Source organism: Lagenorhynchus albirostris, chromosome 12, assembly GCF_949774975.1.
Source record: "Lagenorhynchus albirostris chromosome 12, mLagAlb1.1, whole genome shotgun sequence".
In the NCBI taxonomy this organism is placed as follows: domain Eukaryota; kingdom Metazoa; phylum Chordata; class Mammalia; order Artiodactyla; family Delphinidae; genus Lagenorhynchus; species Lagenorhynchus albirostris.
In genome coordinates, this window is record NC_083106.1 from 11,762,344 (window position 1) to 11,783,614 (window position 21,271).

At 45.3% G+C, this 21,271-nt stretch overlaps 1 protein-coding gene across 1 annotated transcript in view; it reads right to left on the reverse strand.

The window, feature by feature from the left end:
* Positions 1-21,271, reverse strand: part of TIAM2 (TIAM Rac1 associated GEF 2) — a 232,152-nt gene that overhangs the window by 81,192 nt on the left and 129,689 nt on the right. Inside the window, exons 6-9 of the mRNA XM_060167248.1 lie at positions 17,205-17,377; positions 13,706-13,930; positions 1,663-1,848; positions 802-948 (exon numbers count right to left, since the gene is read on the reverse strand). Of these exons, the coding sequence (XP_060023231.1) occupies positions 802-948; positions 1,663-1,848; positions 13,706-13,930; positions 17,205-17,377 (731 nt within the window). The remainder of the gene's footprint in view (positions 1-801; positions 949-1,662; positions 1,849-13,705; positions 13,931-17,204; positions 17,378-21,271) is intronic.

A 21,271-nucleotide genomic window follows, 5' to 3' on the forward strand; every position in this document is an offset into this window, starting at 1 on the left:
AGTCCCAGCCCTGCCTCTCGGCTGCTGCGTGAACATCCGGGGAAAGGAAGTGACTCAACCTCTCCGGGTCTCAGGCTCCTCATATGTAAAATGTGATGACAAAACGCCTACTTTGTGTCATAAAGATGAAGTCCGCAAAGCCTCTGGCACCATCCATAGAATTTAGTTGCTGCTACTCTATTATTAATTTTACATGTTGGTTTTGGGGCTTTTTTTTTTTAGTACATTTACAAAGTTCTACAATCATCACTACCGTCTAATTCCAGAATATTTTTTATCACTCCCCAAAGAAACCCCATATCCATTGGCAGTCATTCCCTACGCGCCCCTCCCCCCAGCCCTTGGCCATCACTAGTTACTTTCTGTCTCTATGGATGTGCCTATCCTGGACTTTTAACGTAAATGGAGTTATAAAACCTGTGGCCTTTTGTGTTTAGCTTCTTTCACTTAGCATCATGTTTTCAAGGTTCATCCACGTGGGAGCATGTATCAGCACTTTCTTCCTTTTTTTTCTTTAATATAAAATCTATGACAATTACTTCTAAAGGTTTCTTTTCTGATGATTCTTATTTTTGGGTTACCATGCGCTGCAGATGTGAGCAAGGTGTGAATGCCTCTTTGGGAGTGCCAAAAAGAGACTGAGCAACTTGTGTGTTTCCATTTGAGAAAAAATCCATGCTAAGACTGCATCCCTTTGAAGGAACTTTTATCTCATTCTGAAGGGGGATGAACATTTATGATTTATGGCATATCAAGGATTTCCCGCTAGGTCTGCTGTCCCTCCCATGCTGGCAAACTCACCTGAGTTACAGACGGTCTTTTCTCCTTTCCTTTTCTTGCGAGCGTGTCCAGCCCTTTTAATGAAGAAAATAAGCCCTTCTTGTGTCTTCCTCGCTGGGTCAGTGAGAGTGTCCTTTTCCGGAGAGCAGAGTCATCTCTAGAACATACCTAATTCAAAACAATTTAGAAAAATCTTAAGACGCCATTATTTAGATGACAGAGAGAATTAACCATTGCCCTAGAACAGGAGTAAAGCCCTGCCTGCTATAAATGTGTTCTGAGCAGCCCCCAAAACTGCTGCAGGTCTGACATACCAGGACCGCATCCACCACAGAGATGTCCCTTATCTGGATAAACACGTCTAGTTACAACATTCACATCTCTTCGGGGTGGACGGCAGGGTCAGCACAACAGCCCTCGGACCACCCGCCACCCCCCCACACCCCACCCACGCTGAGCTAGTACTATCCACAGAAGCCACCTGCACAGGAGCGATTTCAGAAAACCCAGTGGGGCTCTCGGGAGAACAGATCAAACAACCTTCCGTCAGCCCTTTAACTCTTCACACCATTGTTGCTACTCCTCGGGGATTCCACCTTCCTGACTGTACGAGGTGGGACAGACAGAAGGGCAGACGCAGATGTGAATATTTAATAACTGTGTATTAGGAGTTGGATTCCGAGAATGGGCAGCAAAGAAGCTGGGATGCTGGGACTTGGTAGCAGGACGCCAATCATCCCTCCCCCGGCGCCTGGCCCCTGGGTGGCCCTGGTCAGTTATTGGCTTAAGTCACAGCAGTGCAGAATGTCAACAAGCTGGAGAAAGGTGAGCATCCGCAGCGCTCCCCCTTCACGCCGCTGAACAGCCTTCCTGGAAACTCACCAGAGCGTGGAAAGAGGAAACTGACAAGACGCCCAACCGGCCCAGGGCCAGCTTGGAGGGGCGGCTGGCAGCAGCAAGGAGGCTCTTGGGGTTCGGCAACTCCCCGCCTTGCAGGCTGGCCAGATAGCAGCGCATCCTGAACAGATCCATGTGAAATTTCTCCAGGTTCTGCTCCCACTGCTGGATCTGTTTAAGCAAGAATAGGACTAATTTAAATAAAAATGAGAAGTGCTCGTGGGTCAAATTGAAAACGTGACCCCTTTCACAAACTTTAAGGAAAAAGTCATTTCAGCTGGTGCTGCACGGTTGAAATGAGCCTTCCCTGCTCACCCCATCTCAAGCCCTCCTGCCCAAACACATGGGGTCGGACCGCACTGTACTTCATCAGGATGGCCAAAGACAAAACAAAGCCGGCGGTCCCAATACGGTGCCGTGCCATGGCCTCTGGAGAGCTCTAGCGCTGAAAACCGGGCTGACTTAGGGCAGGATGCACCACTGAAAGTCAGTTATTTCACTTTGTCTCATTTACATTCACAGCCTCTAATCTTAATCAGATTAACCGGTCTGCACACAAACAGATGCTGGCTGAATGGAGGCAAGTAGCTGCACATTTCTGTACATTCTGAGAATCACTTAAAATAACAAGCAGATGAACTGCAGGCAGAAGGACAAACAGAGCTTTTACTCCTATTTTAAGTGTATTAGAGAAGAATCACCATCTATACATCTTTATTAAGACACATAAAATTATTTACACGACAGAAATTTCTACGTATTCTTCAAAACTTAAGTCATGAGTTGGTAAAGAAGTATAAACTCTGGGGGCCACTCTCTCCCTTCTTCCAAGAATGTCAAAGTATGTTCTGTGTTAAGTATTACCTTCACTTAAACATAAACGAATAGGTGAAGAAAGGCCCTAGTAAGTTGCCAACGTAGGGATTCAGAACAGAACAGAAAGCAGGGCTTCAAATGGTATTCAGAGCAATCTCGAAATTCAAGAGAAGGTCTGTAGTGAAGGCTTACAACGATTCAGTACAAGAATTGTGTCATTTCATTTGCAACAACTGCATCTCTAGCTTTGCCAAGTTTAGCACCCAAACAGATCCTAACCTTTCACGGTACACTTTCCAGGTCAACCCGTAATCCTGGACAAATGATATTTTGAAGGCTCTCTGACATTTAACACTATGGTCCCCTCAGCCTCTGCCCAGGGAAAAGCAGGACAAATTCTGGGTGCTCCCTAGACCCCCTCCAAGTTCTCTGTATCCATTTCTTAGGAAGGTCACTGCACAACTTTTCCACATAAAAGAAATATGATGGGGCTTCCCTGGTGGCGCCGTGGTTAAGAGTCTGCCTGCCAATGCAGGGGACACGGGTTCGTGCCCTGGTCTGGGAAGATCCCACATGCCGTGGAGCGGCTGGGCCCCTGAGCCATGGCCGCTGGGCCTGCGCGTCCAGAGCCTGTGCTCCACAACGGGAGAGGCCACAACAGTGAGAGGCCTGCGTACCGCCAAAAAAAAAAAAAAATGATGGCTACAAGGTCTAAACAAATAATTTGTTGATCTGTCATAGTCTGTCTGCAAAACAAAAGTCCCAGAGTGCACTGAAAAATCCCAATTTCCAGTTTAACTTCATTTAAGACGCCGTGTGACCTTGTTAGTGATGTAACAGCCCACTCACGTCAGCCTTGAATCAATACCAGAATGAGCTGCTGGCTTTTCCAAGTGAAAAATGCCCAGCTCCACTGCCTGAGGAGTCCACTCATTAGGCATGAGGCCCAGAAAAGCTGACACTTCAAAAGCACCTCCAACAACTCTGGTGCCAGCCTGAGAGAGGATGGCTGTTCTAGACTACCACGGCAGTTCCAATTGAACTGCAAATCTCTCCGTGGTCTTGCCACGTTACAGTGTTCTAGATTCCAGAAGTAATGGATGGCGATTCTGTAACCATAAACTACACATAGCAGGAGCGCTAAGTCCCGGCAACACTATACTCCCAGTTCTGTCTCACAAATATCTTCGGTAGCTGACACCTGAACATCCACAACTTAGACGCATTCTTCTGTCTTCTAATAATATGCAGGTATTTCTAGGTTGGGTAGTGTATTCAAGCTTATCCCTCATCTATAACTCCACGTGAAACAGCTTATGAGATGCTTTCTAGGGGTTCTGGGGAGGGGTAGGTGGGATATGAAAGGAAAGAAAAACAGTGAGGCATTGGATACCAGACAATAAAGGAGCCCATGCCATCCACAGAGGAATAAAAAGACAAAATACCAAATAAAATAAAACCCAGGTCCATGCCAATCACTACAGATCAGGGAAGATGACAATCTCTCATATTTTCACTGACTTCTGCGGTTTACAAAGATTTTTAAAGGCATCATTGAATGTATTTAAATGACTACACAGCAAAGCACCACTGGAAGGAAAAGACAGTTCCATCCTAAACCATACACAGGGAATCTTCAAATTTTGCCAGAAACACTTTATCATCTTCAGCACACCTAGACCTCTACCCAAAACCCGGGACAAAATGCAGGTAAGTTCATAGGAAGAAAATGAATTCAGATGCTTAGGTTTGTTGAAAGAAAGAAGGGACCGGGAGACCCCAAAAGCCCAAAGCAGACCTTACAAAGATCAAGAAGTTTGTTAATATATGTGATTATGTTTCAAGAGAACTGGTATCTCAATCAGTACTGCACACTGGAGAGGAATTTTTTAATCTGAACTTAGTAGAAAATGCAAATGAGAATGGACTTTATGACTTCTCCGTTTCAATGATGCGTCCTGTCCTTATCTTGACTGAGCCACGGGGTGCCCAGATGTGTGGCCCAACACTAATCCGACTGTTTCTATGAGTGTTTGGGATGGGATTAACATTTAAATGGGTATATAGAATAAAGCAGACTGCCGTCCCTCAGGTGGGTGGGCCTCATCCAGTAAGTTGAAGGCCTGGCTAGAACAAAGAGTCTGACCCTCCCCAAGCAAGGAAGAATTCCTCTTGCCCAATGGTCCTTCAAACTGGGATATCGGCCTTTTTCCTGCCTTTTGACTGGAACTGAAATACTGGCCCATCCTGGGTCTCCAGCCTGCCAGTGTTCAGGTGCAAACCACACCACCCGCTGTCCTGGGTCTGTAGCTGGCCGACTCACTGCAGATCTTGGGGCCTGCCCATCTCTGTAATCACAGGAGCCAACTCCTTATAATAAATCTCTTTACAAATATATTTTTCACAGGTCCTGTTGGTTCTGTTTCTCTGGAGAACCCTGACTAATACATCCTTCATCCCACAGAGCTCTGTGGCAGAGTAAGCCATCCTTAGTCACACAGCTAGTCCATATTTAAAGACAATATTTATCTTACTTTTAAGGTCATGGTCCTTTACGGAGAGAATCGGAGAGCGTGTTCAAATGAGGATCTGTGGTTGGATAAGAAACAATGAAATATTTGATTTTTCTATCCACGGACTCACCAAAGTTGTAGAGAAGGATGCGGGAGAATATGCAGGTAAAAAGTCCAGTGGATGCAGGTGCTTGGGTTACTTAGAGGGAAGAGAGAAGTACAAAGGCCAGACCCACGAGCTCAGTACAGACCTTGTAATACTGGGGAAGTCTGTGGACACAGGCAATGAGCTTGCAAGGGAGTTAGGGTCACCACACCCTCATTTCTCAGCAGAGAATACTGAGGCCCAGGGAGGAAAGTGACTTCACCAGGGCCACACAATAAGCCGGCCCCTCCAGGTTGGCCAAGGCCCAAAGCTGATCCTGATGGGAGCAACATGCAGAAACAAGCTTCTATCGAGCACTTAGAACGCAGCCCCTGAGCCCCTGGTCCTCTTGCTCACAAGGTGGGTATCATGCACTATCCAGTAATTACTTAGCAACTTGCAGTTAAATCTTCATCTGATTGTCAACTGCATTTCTACCCACAAATCCCCAGGTGTTCTACAGAGAAGATGTAAGACTACCCACACTCTCATTTGGGTGAACAATCTTGCCTCTCAATTTCCTACCAGCTTTGATCTTCAAGTTCAGCCCCAAATTAATGTTAACTAAAAGGAAAGACATTTTATTTTTATCCCTTTATCCCTCAAAAGATGAGATACGGATACATTTTCCTTAAATGAAAGGGACAAATAGAAGACAGTTTTGTATCTATGACACATACCACCGCAGTAAATTTCAACCATCGTCACCAAAATAGCAATATTATCCAACCTCACACTTATCAGGGAATTTCTGGAGATTTTTTCCTAATATGATCAAAAATGAAAATGCCCCAGATCAATTCCTTTAACCCAAGACTGTTTTTCCCCCCTTTTTCCTACATCCCACAAGTACTGATAATTGCCCCAGACATTTATTTCATCAGGACATGAAAATCAAAATTCAACTTCTATGGGACTTGAGCTTTCATTTCTTTAATACCTGTGCACAAAACACAAAAATAACATGAATGAAGACAAGTCACGCAAAGGAAGTTTTCATTATCTTTCATTTGTAAAAGAAAAATTATCAACAAAAAATTGAGGAAAACTCCCATTTTTAAGCACTGACACAAATGCAATGCAAAAGTTTCCTCTTTATTGCTAATATAGCTATATTTATTTAATGAGCTCAGAAAGGCTACGGTCTGCTCTGGAAAGTGGGAGAGGAAGGAGATGAAGGCTCATGCTAAAAATAACAGTTGAATAAGTGATACATAAAAAAGATGACAAGTACATTCCTACCACACCCAAAACTCCTAGAAAAATATTTTCTGCCGTTTAGTCATTCGATCACAGTATTTGGCCATTTGTCCATTTCTAGGTTGGTCCTAAAAGATAATTCATTTTTCCTTTCTGGCAGAGTAAGTTGGAAAACTCCCATGCAATATTTTCCAAGCACTAACACCCACCTCCGCAGAAGAACCCAGCTAGTGACACAGAAGACACTGAAGTTCGCCCGTAGTTAGAATAACCAGCCACAGGTTTAGAAAATCAGTTTTGTTTTGTTCTTCCCTTTGAGATATAATTCACATGCTAGGAAATCCACTCACCGAGTGCATTCATAATAAATACATTTCCCATCAAATCAAGCTGAAAAACCCAAGTTATGAAAATACGTAAATTAAGGATTAATTTCTACTTTACACAAAACCATTCATCCATGGTTCCTTAGCAAGTGAAGCACAGTCTGACTCACTAAAGTCTCACTGAGAGGCCTGATTTGGTTAGGAGCACAGATCCGTGTTTATGCTCTGCCACCTGACAGCTGTGTGACATTGGACCATTTCCCTCACCTCTCCCAGCATCTAACCACTCATCCATCAGGTGGGTGACACAGACAAGTGGTCCGCACGGAGTTACTGTAGAATCATACAGGATCCTGGCCTGAGATAGGAGCCTTGAGAAGTAGACTCAGAAACCATGAGGACGGAGAGAAGAAGAGAGGATGTTCCTTGGGAAATGAAGGAGTGAAGCCTGAAGGAAAGTAGCCAGGAGCTGGTGAGGGGCTGGGGTGGGGACCAGCCCAGGGAAGAGGAAAGGAGACAGAACCTGGAACCAAGTACCAGAGAAACAGATGGGGAGAAAGTCACCCACCCTTTGGGAGCTCTTATTTCATACTAGGAGCGACCTTATACGCAAAGGGATAACTACACAACAATGCGTGAGATAAAGAGAGACCCTGAGAATTATGGGAATATAGAAAGGTGCCTGATGGCGAGGTGGGAAAGGGGGTCATGGGCAGCTCCTTGGAGGAGCTAAATCCTTCATCACAGACAAGCAGGGGTGAGCCTGATGACAGAGGCAGGTGGGATAGGGAAGTTTGCATGTGTGGTCTACATGGGTCCTCTCTGCCTGAGGGAAAACCCAAAGAGAGAAGTGGAACCCACAGGAAGTTTGGTGTTGTAGCTAAAGGTCGAGGTGGGGTGAGGTTGTCAGGGACTTTATCTTGTAAGCAATGGGGTCCACTGGGGGATTTTTAATCCTGGCAATCCCATGGTCAGATTTGCTTTTTAGATGCAAACCTCTCTGACCTTGTGCAGAAGAGGCATCTGAGGAAGGGCAAAACCGGCAGCCTCTGCAGCCTTACAGGGAAGAGAGAAGACAGTCCTGCTTACACCCCTCATCTCTCAGCACCTGCATACCGTGTGCTGAAAATTCAAACTGCCAGGGTGACCACAGCATTTCAGAGTGCTCTGCCTTGGCTCGTGCTGACCCCCTGCCTGGAATTTCCTTCTCCATTCTTCTCCTGATTAACTCCTCATTCTTTAAGAAGCAATGCAGGCATCCCTCCTCCAGGAAGTCCTCCATGACTACACAGGAGGCTAAACTTCACGTGTGTCTTCCACAACACTCTGGAATATCATCTGCTCTGAATTCATTCTATTATGTTGAAATTATATGCTCAGCTGTCTGTCACTCTGCTAGACTGCGAGCACCCTGAGGGCAAAGACAGCATCTTTGAATTCCCAGTCTGCACCCTCACCTGGCCCAGAGCCTGCACTTAGTAAACGTTCGCTGAACTAGACTGAATGTTAATCTCCTGCCCCCAGCCCGTCCACCAGGTCCCTGCGGCCTGCGGAAGGAAGGCTTGTCCTGGCCCAGCTCCTCCGTAATCTGGCCTTGTCTCCCTCAAACCCGCTTCTCGAAAACCCTCCGATGCTTTATTGCCCAAATGGCTTCCCCCACGCCTCTCAATCACATCTTCCTCGAGGCTTTGTTCATTTTCTTTCCCTTCACCGCAGTCTCCGATGGTCTAAGTTCAATCCCTCCTCGTTATGATTTTCAAACTTGAATATTGAAACTGAAGCCTGCGGTGGTTCACAGAACCCAGCCAGTCCCAAACCCACCCGCTGCCAGTTTGCTCCTCCCAAGATACCACCTCCCTGCCTCCCTCTCAGCCTCACTAACCCCGGGAAGTGAGAAAGGCCCAGAGAATCGGGATGGGGAGGGCAGACGGCTGGCCGGAGGCCAAGACCCGCCCAAGGGCGGGGAGGTTTTGTCCTTGTTCACTTGTTTAAAATAACAAACGGGAAGGAAAGGAAAGTACTAACTGGACTTAATTTACAGCTCTTTCTCCCTCAGGACTTCAAAAGGAATCCAACATGTGGACGGTCTGCTCCACGTTGGATATGCCCAAATGCAAGTTGCATCATCCTGTCCCAGAGTCGCCGCCCAGGGACAAGCCCGTACGATGGCCGCTTTTAGGCAAAGCATGTCTACACACAGCGGTATGAAACTCAGCCGTTACTACTGTGATAGTGTCTTTTTATCTGGAAAGGGCGTTGACAAGGAACTCCTCTGCCTGGGCACTTCCAAGAAAACCTGTTCCAGAGACTTTCCTCTCACGTGAGGTAACATGCACTCTCAGTTCAGCTGTTACAAGGCTGTAAGTGACTATATCTGAGTTTCTGGGGATCTCTGGGGCAAAGCGCTATGTAAATAAATATTTTCTATTATGTAAAATAAAATACAGTGAAGTTGAGATTTTTAAATGGTAACTGGATAAAGCACAGCTCAGTACTTTGGAGAAAACTATATACTTATGGGATATGTAGGAGATCAGGTTCTTACTGATCTTGATTGGTAAATACCTTTGCCTTTGTAGCATCACAGAGTCCTAGTCCAAAACCATCTCATAAAAGCAATTCTAAGCATGTGCTTGTTTCCCCCCTTAATGCTTCATACTCTCTGTGTCTGCAAGTAAAGAGCAAACAGCTCTCTTCACAACCATCTGGCAAAAGTTAAAGACAGTGGGTATAGCAAATATAACTCATGTTACCCACCGCAAGTCTTCTGGGAAAACATAGATAAATTACAACCTTAACAACTGCCAATATGGTAAGGAGAATATTTTCAGGTGGAATGTCTAAAGATCAACCCAAATTGTTTCTTACCAGACATTCAGAAGTGTAATATGAGAAGGTGAATGTGTGCAGGGGCGGGGAGTAGGGGAAGGGGTGAGATCAAGGGGGAGGGGGGAGGGGAGAAGTGAAATGAAAAAAACAGCAGTATTAGGACAGTGTGCTTAAAATAACTGATGTAATGATTCTGTCAAAGAATGCATAATGGGCCACTAGTAATAATTACCCTTTCTTTAAAAAAGCTTCTCTTGGTACTTCCCTGGTGGCACAGTGCTTGAGAATCTTCCTGCCAGTGCAGGGGGCACGGGTTTGAGCCCTGGTCCGGGAAGATCCCACGTGCTGAGAAGCAACTAAGCCTGTGCACCACGACTACTGAGCCTGCGCTCTAGAGCCTGTGAGCCACAACTACTGAGCCCACATGCCACAACAACTGAAGCCTGCATGCCTACAGCCCGTGTTCCAAAACAAGAGAAGCCACCGCAATGAGAAGCCCACGCACCGCAACAAAGAGTAGCCTCCGCTCGCTGCAACTAGAGAAAGCCTGCGCGAAGCAGCAAAATCCCAACGCAGTCAAAAAATTAAAATAATTAATTAAATTTAATTTAGAAAAGCTTCTCTTCAGGCCAACCGACCACCATAGACCCTTGGATTTGTGTAGGGATTTATGTGAAAGTAATTCCCCCCTCCCAAGAGAGAACATCATAAATTAAGCATTTACCAACTATGAAAAAAGAAATAAAGTTACATTTAATGAAAATTTAAATTTTTAAAAAATGTTTGCTTGGACTTCTTGTGGCCATAAAGAGAGAAAGAAAAAGGAGGGGGTGGAAAAAAAGGCCAGGAGCATCTCAGTTTTGCCCAATTTCCCTTTTCTCTCCCTGGACCTAAACATTTGACAACACACAAGGACCTGAAAACTCCAAGCTGGGCATCCCCTCCACTGGACTAAAGTATGACTTTGAATTTAAATTTTAGAGCGCCAGTAAAAGTTAAAACCATACCTTTTCCCACTACAATCAACATGAAATTTTTAATTGGGGCACCTGAATCCATGCGTTGCATCTCTGATGACAGACTTTCGGATCCTGGAAATTCAGGACCCCAGAGGAGACGCAGTACAGAGAAAATGCAGGAAAAGCTATTTCTCCTTCTCCTCAAGCTTTTTGATTTGTCGTGTAAAGGTGACACAGCATCACATCACTACATGCCCCAGACAGGAAGCTGCGCGGTCGGGACCTGTCTCAAGACTGGCCCCCTTCCCAGACATGAACAGGGTGAGGCTTCTGGGCAGAAGCAGGCCAAGGGCGGAGACGTGTCTGTCCCCAGAAGCTGTGTCCTTGTCAAAACCCCCTAAACCCTTCCACTTCCTCTATTCTCCCTGGCAGTTTCAACTTCCCTTTCAGTTCCTTGGAAACACTATTTTGTAGTTTGTTAGCCGGCACTCCTGAAATAAATAGCATATTCTGTTTAAATTCAGGAGCATAGGAAACTATCCTTAATATTCTATAAAATTAGAGAAAATGATGTACTCTTGAAAAACATTTTCCATATAAACTGTTAAACTTCTGCTGTGTTACTCTGGGCCAGGCCTTCATAACTGCACATCCAGATCAGGGCCATTCCACCACCCAACACTTTTCCCTACTTCAATTTGTCCCTCACCAGCATCACCACCGCCAAGCCACTGCCAGATTAATCTTCCAAAGATAACGCATTCATCACGATTTTCGTCCCAACTTAAAAACCTATATTCCTCCCTTAGATCTAGAGCCTATAATAAACCTTATATCCCAGGGTTATTTTTTTTTATTTTTTTGCAGTACGCGGGCCTCTCACTGTGGTGGCCTCTCCCGTTGCGGAGCACAGGCTCCAGACGCGCAGGCTCAGCGGCCATGGCTCACGGGCCCAGCCGCTCCGCGGCATGTGGGATCTTCCCGGACCGGGGCACGAACCCGTGTCCCCTGCATCGGCAGGCGGACTCTCAACCACCGCGCCACCAGGGAAGCCCTATCCCAGGGTTACTTTTAAGACCCTGAGAAAGCGGCACCAGTACCTGTCCCACCAAACCACCAGCTATTCGTCACTTCTTAGCCCACACCTCTGCTCCCAAGTGCTCAGGAGCCTCAAGCAACCACTGCTACTCCAACAGTTGACCCTTGAACAGTAAGGATTTGAACTGCATGGGTCCGCTTACATGCAGATTTTTTTAAGTAAATACTACATACTACAGTACCACACGATCGTGGCTGGCTGAATACAGAGGGCCAACTATAAGATACACTGGAGGGTTGGAGCACCTAATCCTTGTGTTATTCAAAGGTCAACTATACCTCCAAGCTGTCCTACCATGCACCCCACTCTCCTCCCAGCCTCGATCAGCCTTCATACCAGCACACCTCTTACCAATTTTTTAAGGCCATATGCTTCCAGGAAGTCTCCTCCATCTCCTCTAGATCACAGCACAGCTCAACCCCTGATGCCTCATAGCATCTGATGACTATGCTAGTTGGTACTAACTTATACCATTCTAGAATATTCTTTAGTTTCATGTTTATGAGGCCTGCTTTCTAACTAAATAATGTATTTTTTAGAAACAGGGTCCATATTTTATAATTATTTTTATATTTTGAAGCTATAGGCATCTGTTAGGTATGTCGATATCTGAAGATGGACAAATAAGCGAGAGGGAAAAATTGGGAAGGGAGAAAGACGACACAGGAGATCAGAAAAGGAGAAGGCAATGATGGATCCAGGTGTCAGCAGAAGATCTGTCTCAACTGTGCATCATGTAGAAATACTTGATGAAGGGGCAAGAGGTGGGAATTGCTTGGTTATTTTGCTATTGCCAATTGGTAAATCCCAAATTCTTAGTGTAACACAAATATAAAACTTGAATGCATGCCTTTCATCAATTTCTTATTTACAGCCAGACATTTCTTTCTATACATTCTAAGTTCTTCATATATATGCAGGCAGAAAAAAAAATTCTAAGCAAGGTTAAATATTCAAACACAAATAGAAGATTGATAATGTACTGTTTGATTTGTGATTTAAGTCAAACGCTACAGGGAAAATTCTTTTCTGATGGGGTGTCCAAATCGTTGTATTGCCATGGAACTTTTTTTAAAGAACCTGGTCTCTCTATAATAATTTACAAAGTAAAAAGTATGAAAAATTCAGGAACACGCCAACCCATCTTCGCCCTATCCCTCTTTAAGTTCCCAAATCATCTGACACTGATTTTGAAGGGACTGTAGTGGATACTGTTGTGCACCACCAGACCTCCCTTTCAAGACAGAGGCATTCTTTCCCTTAGCTGCTCACGGCGCAAGAATGGGGACCCACCTCCTCTGAAGGCAGCTGCTTTGACCAGTAGACATGGCATGACACGACAGGCCTCGCTGGAAGCAAGCAATTCTGAATGGCCACCCCAGCTCCCAAGCCCCCTGTGGGCTCAGCTCAACACAATTCAACGAGTCCCTCCTTAATCACGCTCCCTCACTCCCTGACTCCTGAGAACGGTCCTAATAAAACTCCTCACATGCAAATCTCTACCTCAGTGTGTTTCCCAGGGAAACTGAATGAAGAGAGGGGTGCTAGAAATTTCACCGACACTTGTGTAAGTGCTCAGGCTGTCTGAGTAAAGGAAAACAGAAACTAAGCTTCTCCCTCTCCTCTAAAATGCAAACAGCATAGAAAGTAGCTGTTTAATTATGATGTGAATGTGGAGACAGGCCAAAGAAAGCATCTTCCTTAGCACCTTATCTGTTATAAACAGAAAAAACAAACCAAAAAATTAGTCGTTTTTTTCTAATCCACAGACACAGGAATAGCTGTATTATACCCAACTACTCTTTCACAGCCATCTTCTGTATTAGAATCGTATGTGTCTAATCTTCCAACAGGTTTATCATATACATTTTGTTCCGAAAGTGCCAATATATGAGAGGATCATCCAGGCAAGGAGCTACTCAACACGAGGGAACAAGATTTGGTCACAAAATGTCCCAGTGCACATATACAGCCACCAAAGGCTGCAAAGCACATCACATCCCTCACATGACAAAAGTGCCGCCATTAACCAAAAAGCCACAGAAACTACTCCCCGCAGAGGTGTAGGAACCGGTTCCCCCATCTGAGTGTGCCCTGAGTGACATAAGCAATGGGAGGAAACACGTGTAAGTAACCTGTACCTGGTTTTCTATGGCTTTCCGGTTCTTTGGGTCGCTCACCACGGACAGCTGTAACTCCGCCATCTTCTTCATCTTGCTGTCCATATCTATCTTCTGAACGAGGTTTCTGGTCTGGTTCTTCAGCAGCCGAACTGTGTCCTCTTTGCCGTGCTTCTTTGCGAAAAGGGATGCGCAGGCCGAGTGGATGGCAGTGACCCAGTTCTCCAGATCTGTCTGGCTGGTGGCCTAAACACGGGGAAAAAAGCAATTTGGAATTGTTTCACCACAAAAGTGTTCTCCAAAGTGGCAGGCTGGGCTTGAATATGTAAAACCCCAAAGTACCTTCGCTTCATAAAAACTGTTTAATTTTAAAAACACACCCTCAGGGCTTCCCTGGTGGCGCAGTGGTTGAGAGTCCGCCTGCCAATGCAGGGGACATGGGTTCGTGCCCCGGTCCGCGGAGCGGCTGGGCCCGTGAGCCATGGCCACTGAGCCTGCGCGTCCGGAGCCTGGGCTCCGCAACGGGAGAGGCCACAACAGTGAGAGCCCGCATACCGCAAAAAAAAAAAAAAAAACACACACACTCAACACAGGTCCACAGGCTTCCTTTACTCCAGAGGGCCTGTGAGAACATCGAGGGTGACACATGGCCCCAGATAGAACGGGAAGACAAGCTACTGACAGAATCAAGGTGTACACCAGCAAGAGGGGAGGAATAAGAAAACCAGGGTATATCCATGCGGCGTGCGTCACGCGGCTCTCTAAAAAGCGGTTTATCGCCATAATTTTAATACGATGAGAAAATATTAGGACTAAATGGTTACACTGTGAAGCCTGGATATGAAATTTCATCTATGGTATGGACTCAATTATGGAAAATAACGATAAAAGAACATTTCGGGGAGGACACAATAATATTAAAATAGTCGTCTGTGAATACTGGGAATATGGATAGCGGTTTTCTTTTTCTACTCTTCGGTACCTTCAGACACAATGACCATATAGTATTTTCATATAAGAATATTTTATTTTAAAAACAGTAGAGAAGGTCTGAACAAAGCAGAATGGGCAAAGATGTATGATTCTAAGCAGGCTGAAACGCACGTTCAGTTTCCCCTGATGCCCAGAAGTAACCACACACGTTCACACCACGAGGTTAATCCTCCAGTGACCTGGGGGATTGTACAATGGGAATTACTGGGAAAATTTCTTAAAAACTAAGGACATTTATCCTGAATCACAAAATAAAATATTCATTTCATACCTCCCCCTAAGTCCATGCAGATTTAATCCAATGTATTTACCTTTCCTACAATTCATATGAACACCAGTTTGTTACTTTGCTTTAAAGCACCACAGAAAGTTCAAGCAAACCTTTCTGTTAAAAGAAGGAAAATCAAACTCTTTTCAGTCAGGTCAGGTGGAGGACAGCAGTAAGGCTAGGGGCCCAGGGCCTTTACCAGGTTAGTGCTGGGAAATCCTATTGCCCAAAACACTTCACACAATTCTAGATTCCAAAGAATCTAGAATCAAAGGGGCCCAAAACAACTAATATTGTTCTACAGGGGCCCTGGGGGCAGCCAGGACCAAGTGTATCAGAGACCTGAATCGAGGACCTAGGAGGGTTTCCATGAAGCTTCCAGCCACATAGAATCTGCAGCTCACGTCGTGTCTACACCCAGTACTGGGTTTGGATTCGGAGGCATTTCAGAAGCACCCTTCACTTCCTGGCTCTCACCCCCATTTCTCTGGAGTTAATTCATAATAACAACAGTCATAATAGTTAGAATTTCTTTAGCACTTAACACACGCCTAATCATACTGTTTACCCTTAAAACAATCCTAGAAGCTATTATTATCCTACGGGTTGAAGGGTCTGAAGCTCAGAGAAGTTCAGTTAAGTGTTGCAAGATGACTGCAGACTCAACGAGAGCACCAGGACCCACAGCGCAGCCTGACCCCGCCTTTGCTAGAAAGATTCTAAGAATCACAGCAGTAGATAACCTGAATCTTAACGTCCTAAGACCACCTCCACAGGGTAATGAGACCCTATAGTATTTGTCAATGAGGGTTTTCCTAAAAAGCTTCTTCACTTCCACTGGGATTCCTGGGAAGAACTTAAGCCTCTACTGTCCATTTTCTCTGGGTTTTCACTTAAAAACTTCCACTCTGGGAACTTCGGATCTTGTACTCACTAGATCACGGACTAGTCCAGAACAGGACGGTAATTTTTCTCTCTTTGTATCCTGAAGGGCAGCCCAGGGGCTACAGCCTGGCATTTCAGGGGCAGGCATCCAAGAAGCGTTCGCTGGATGAATGGCTGCATTTCCAGCGACCCTGTGGCACCTGGCAGTCAGCAGAGGCCAATTTTCTTGCTTAAACCTTAATCCAAAGTCTGACAGCTTTTAGTCTATTTCAAATTGCTAAGTTGTGCCTCTTAATTCTGGTCCTTCTCATCCTAGCAGGACACAAGCCATCGCCTCCACCCTCCATTTAGAAAGCTCAGCAGATGGGCATCATCAGAAAATCTACAAACAACAAATGCTGGAGAGGGTGTGGAGAAAAGGGAACCCTCCTGCACTGTTGGTGGGAATGTAAATTGATACAGCCACTATGGAGAACAGTATGGAGGTTCCTTAAGAAAACTAAAAACAGAATTACCATATGACCCAGCAATCCCACTATTGGGCATATACCCAGAGAAAACCATAATTCAAAAAGACACATGCACCCCAATGTTCACTGCAGCTCTATTTACAATAGCCAGGTTATGGAAGCAACCTAAATGCCCATCGACAGATGAATGGATAAAGAAGGTGTGGTACATATATACAGTGGAATATTATTCAGCCATAAAAAGGAACGAAATTGGGTCATTTGTAGAGACATGGTTGGATCTACAGACTGTCATGCAGAGTGAAGTAAGTCAGAAAGAGAAAAACAGGGCTTCCCTGGTGGCGCAGTGGTTAAGCATCCACCCACCAATGCAGGGGACACGGGTTCGAGCCCTGGTCCGAGAAGATCCCACATGCCGCAGAGCAACTAAGCCCATGCACCACAACTACTGAGCCTGTGCTCTAGAGCCTGTGAGCCACAACTACCAAAGCCCGCGCACCTAGAGCCCGTGCTCTGCAACAAGAGAAGCCACCGCAATGAGAAGCCCATGCACCACAATGAAGAGTAGCCCACGTTCGCCACAACTAGAGAAAGCCCACGTGCAGCAACGAAGACCCAATGCAGCCAAAAATAAATAAATTTATTTTTTTTAAAAAAAGAGAGAAACAAATATCGTATATTAACGTATGTATGTGGAATCTAGGGAAATGGTACAGATGAACCGGTTTGCAAGGCAGAAATAGAGACACAGATGTAGAGAACAAACGTATGGACACCAAGGGGGGAAAGTGGTGGGAGGGGTGGTGGTGGGGAATGAACTGGGAGATTGGGATTGACATGGATACACTGATACGTATAAAATAGATAACTAATAAAAAGTAAAAAAAAGAAAGTTCGGCAGTACCTGGAAAAGGTAGACATCTCCAAAGGAGTTGCTGAGGCAGAAGACGTTTTCCTTCTTAGGATGTTCTGGGACGGCCTGCACTATGCTGTCTTCTGCAAACAGGGCACACCGAGGGGCACTACTCTGATCCATGGAATTCTTCCCGTAGGTCTCATAAAACAGCAGGGTGCATCCTGTGAAAGAGAGAAGCACTGTCCTCATCACATGTCCCGAGGATCTATCCAGGAAAGGAATGAGAAGCAAAGGATACAGACAGACGGAAGGAAGGAAGGGGAAGGGAAGGAGGGAGGAAAACAAAGAGAGAGAGAGAGACAGAAAGAACAGAAGAGAAAGGAAAAGAAAAAGGAAAGGAAAGGAAAGGAAAGGAAAGAGAAAAGAAAAGAAAAGAAAAAAGAAAATGACTGAATGAGACTATCACAAAAGGAATTTTGGTATCTAATTATGCCTAGTTGTGTTAGCATCAACCCAGATGAAAATGAGATGTTTCTTGTAAAGGTAATAATGGTGATAACAATACCAAGCATTTATTGTTGCTTACTCTGTGTCAGGAATTCTTCTAAGTATTTCACATGCTCTGGCTTATTTGGTGCCCAAAGCAGCCTTAGAAGGCAGGCGCAGTTATTAGTCCCATTTTACAGATGGAAAGCCTGAGAGTTTACACCACTTTGCAGGTCCCATAGCTGGACTGCAGTGGAGCAGGATCCAAACCCAGGCACCCTGGCTGCAGAGCGCCTCCTTCATAACCACAGCACCACACTTCTTAGGAGATCTAAACGCAGGAGACAGAAGAAAACCCCGTATTCATTAACTAAGCGAACTTCTACACTTAAAATGTGGGGTCACAAGAAACCGAGTTCTCCTGGGGCACTTTGCCATTTGTGAGAAAGTACCCAGTTTATTCTCCAAATGCCACATAGAATAACTTAACTTTAATATATTCTCTTATCTCACAGTGATAGGAAATATTACTACCATCTTGCTAATTTAGACTGAGAGGAAAATGAAGCTACATGTCTCTGTATTTTAAAACATTACCCTAAAGTGCCACTACATATACTTGCAGGCACATAGCTTTCCCCTAATAAGCTAATAAGATGTTCTAGGCAGAAGTTACTAGGAATCTGTTTTGATAATTCGATAGGAATGCTTTCTAATGAGACGTAATTTCCCGGACCGGGGCACGAACCCGTGTCCCCTGCATCGGCAGGTGGACTCTCAACCACTGAGCCACCAGGGAAGCCCATGAGACGTAATTTTTAAGCAAATTCTAAAATACAAGTATGTTTACTTGTTGAATATCCCTTAAAACCTTCAACCAATCAACATTTCTGAGCACTTCTCATGTGCTGGTAAGTGATATGGTACCATCATGATATGGGCACCATCCCTTGCTTTGAAAATATTGGGCTGGCCGAAAAGTTCATTCCGGTTTTCCCATAAGATGTTACGGAAAAACCCAAATGAACCTTTTGGCCAACGCAATACGTTTCACGCTGACAGTTAATGAAGCAGTAGCCTGCTTTCCCCTGCACTGTAAATGGATGGGGTCCACTTCATGGCTGCTTTACCCTACTACATTATGAGCCTTCATTCATAAAGGTTTACATGTTTTGAAAACTATCTCACTCTTACCAGTTTCACTTCTTCCCTTGAAAACAGATCTTAATTTGGACGAACAAGTTTATATAATGGAACCCAGCATAGCACAGAAGCCAGGATCCAAAAACGCAGGACCCCGGCTCACGACAGCACTTTCTCCCTCCATGGTACCTTCTGATCTCAAGAAGCACTGAGCGATCTCTCCTCCCACAATCAAAACTCACCCAAACACAGAAGCTGTGAGAGCCTCTTAGAACAAGGGAAAGGAGCAAGAGGTTTATGGCCAGAGCTACTGCGGCAGGTCTGAGCCTGTCTTTTCTTCCAGACACGAATGGACTTAGAAACAGTCCCCAAGTCTTTCCATCGGGAAAAGCCTGTGCGACATCCCATGACCATGGGACCCAAGGACAACAGAGCAGCACCAGCTCCACCCAACTCCCAATTCTTTCCAAAGGGTTAATGTTCACTTCCCAGCGCCCCTAACACTGAGCTCCCAGGGGCGGTGGTTTGAATAGCGGCATCTAGAGGAAATGAACGCAATCTTGGGCAGATGCCAGAACACTGCCAACCCTAACATCCCCCTACGCCCCACCGTGACAGCATGCAGCTCTCCCGTGGAAGCGTGAAACCAAAACAGGCCATTTCGCTTTAGAACCAGACCAGTATGTCAAACAATTTGCAGAATTCTGTTGCTATCGAATTTAAGGAACAGGAAATCAGTCGTAAGTCTGTTACATCGAGTTTAACTTAATCTGCATCTCTGACGCGGGGGCAATGAGGCTGATGGAAAGGGGCTGCGCGCCCACGTCAGCAGAGCCTCCTGTGCCCACCCCACCCCCCAATGCTGTGGCCATCAGCCCTGCCCTGTCCACCCCCGCCTCCCCAGGAGCTGGTGTCAGCCTGGGCAGTTGTCAGTGGAAGCAAAAAGAGGAAACAGATCAGGACAGCACTGGAAGCAGGAGAGGCTGTATTACTAGAAATATCACCAGTGAAAGGAGAGAAATTAGTCTCGGTCTCCCTTCAAATCCACCTTCTCAACCCACGCTCATCCGTCCTTCCCTGTCACAGGCAGAATGACCAGCTTCTTAAACTTCCTTTATGAACACCCCTCCTGACCTCGGTTATGTATTGTCTGTTTTGAGGGACAGCTTTCACCCCCTTGCCAACTATTCTGCCCAGGAAGTCCCCTGTGAACCGCACGAAAATCCACTCATTGGAAAAGACAGATGGAAAGCAGAATTACCCTTGTTAAAAATTTATTACATCCTCCGAACCCTAAAAATCATTTGCGCCCTTAGCATACCTATACATTCGATGTAGGTGGGCAACCAGATGGTTGGCTGATAGCCGCTGTCTCTGAAAAACACTGTTTCTACTTTAGTTACATAGAAACTCCAAGGATAATTTTAAAATTCTGCTTAAATGTACATGTGTGTGTGTGTACATATACACATATATGTTTTTAACTATGATTAAATGAAACAGTTAAGTCCAAATATTACAACTTGGATTCTAAGCCAAGAAAGTTGAATTCAACATATTGAATTCCCAGAGGAAAGAGGTGTAGAAAACCACATGGAAAAGGTTATGCTGGGAAAAAAACATCTCTATCCCATGCCTTCCCTTGGCTGCAAAGGAAACAAAGGGATGTGTGCTTTATAACATTTACCCCTACAAAGCACCCTTTATCCACAGGTCTTCAAGTGTTTAACCAGCAAGGGCCCAGGAAGGACTGTGGGTCTTGCAATCATCAGAAACAAGTCAGGACCATCCCTGCCCCGAAGTCGGCAACCAGAAGTTCCCTGGGGAAGCTGCCAGGATGGAGGACAGGGTCCTGGAGACACCCTCTTCCAAACTTCAGTGATCCCTGCCCGAACTTCCCCCAGGAAGCCTCCAACACTCTGGCGTTGCACAAATGTCTCCAGTAGCAGGGAACTCAGGAAGAGGCAGTGGGTTTGTTTGTTGTTTTACTGTTGTATTTTTTACATTAATTCACAATCAGCTTGTCTTCCATTTATTAGTCCTATCCCAACCTCAGATGAACCAGAATAAATTCAGTGTCTCTTTTACAAGACTGACACATCCTATGCATGACACATTCTAGAATACAGTGCACCCATTCTAAATACCGCACGAATGGGATGCAGCTTCAGGCTTTGAGTCACAAACAATTCCAGACGCTCATTCCCCTGAGGGGACATTTTTCACTCCCCTCTTCAGCTGGAACTTTTACAAGACCCACTGGCTCGTTTATGAACAAGTCTCCTGCAATATCCTGCCCCTAAGGAGAGAAACGGCCAACTCTGACCAGGGCAGAGGCAGGGGGGAATGATGGAGCTGCAGACGACATGACACCTCTAATGATGTAGCCAACAACCATGTGTGCTCTTTAAATCATATTTACTTTCATTTTAGCCTCATCACAGTGGAAACCCACTGTGAATGGCCTGCAAATCAAACCCTCAAAT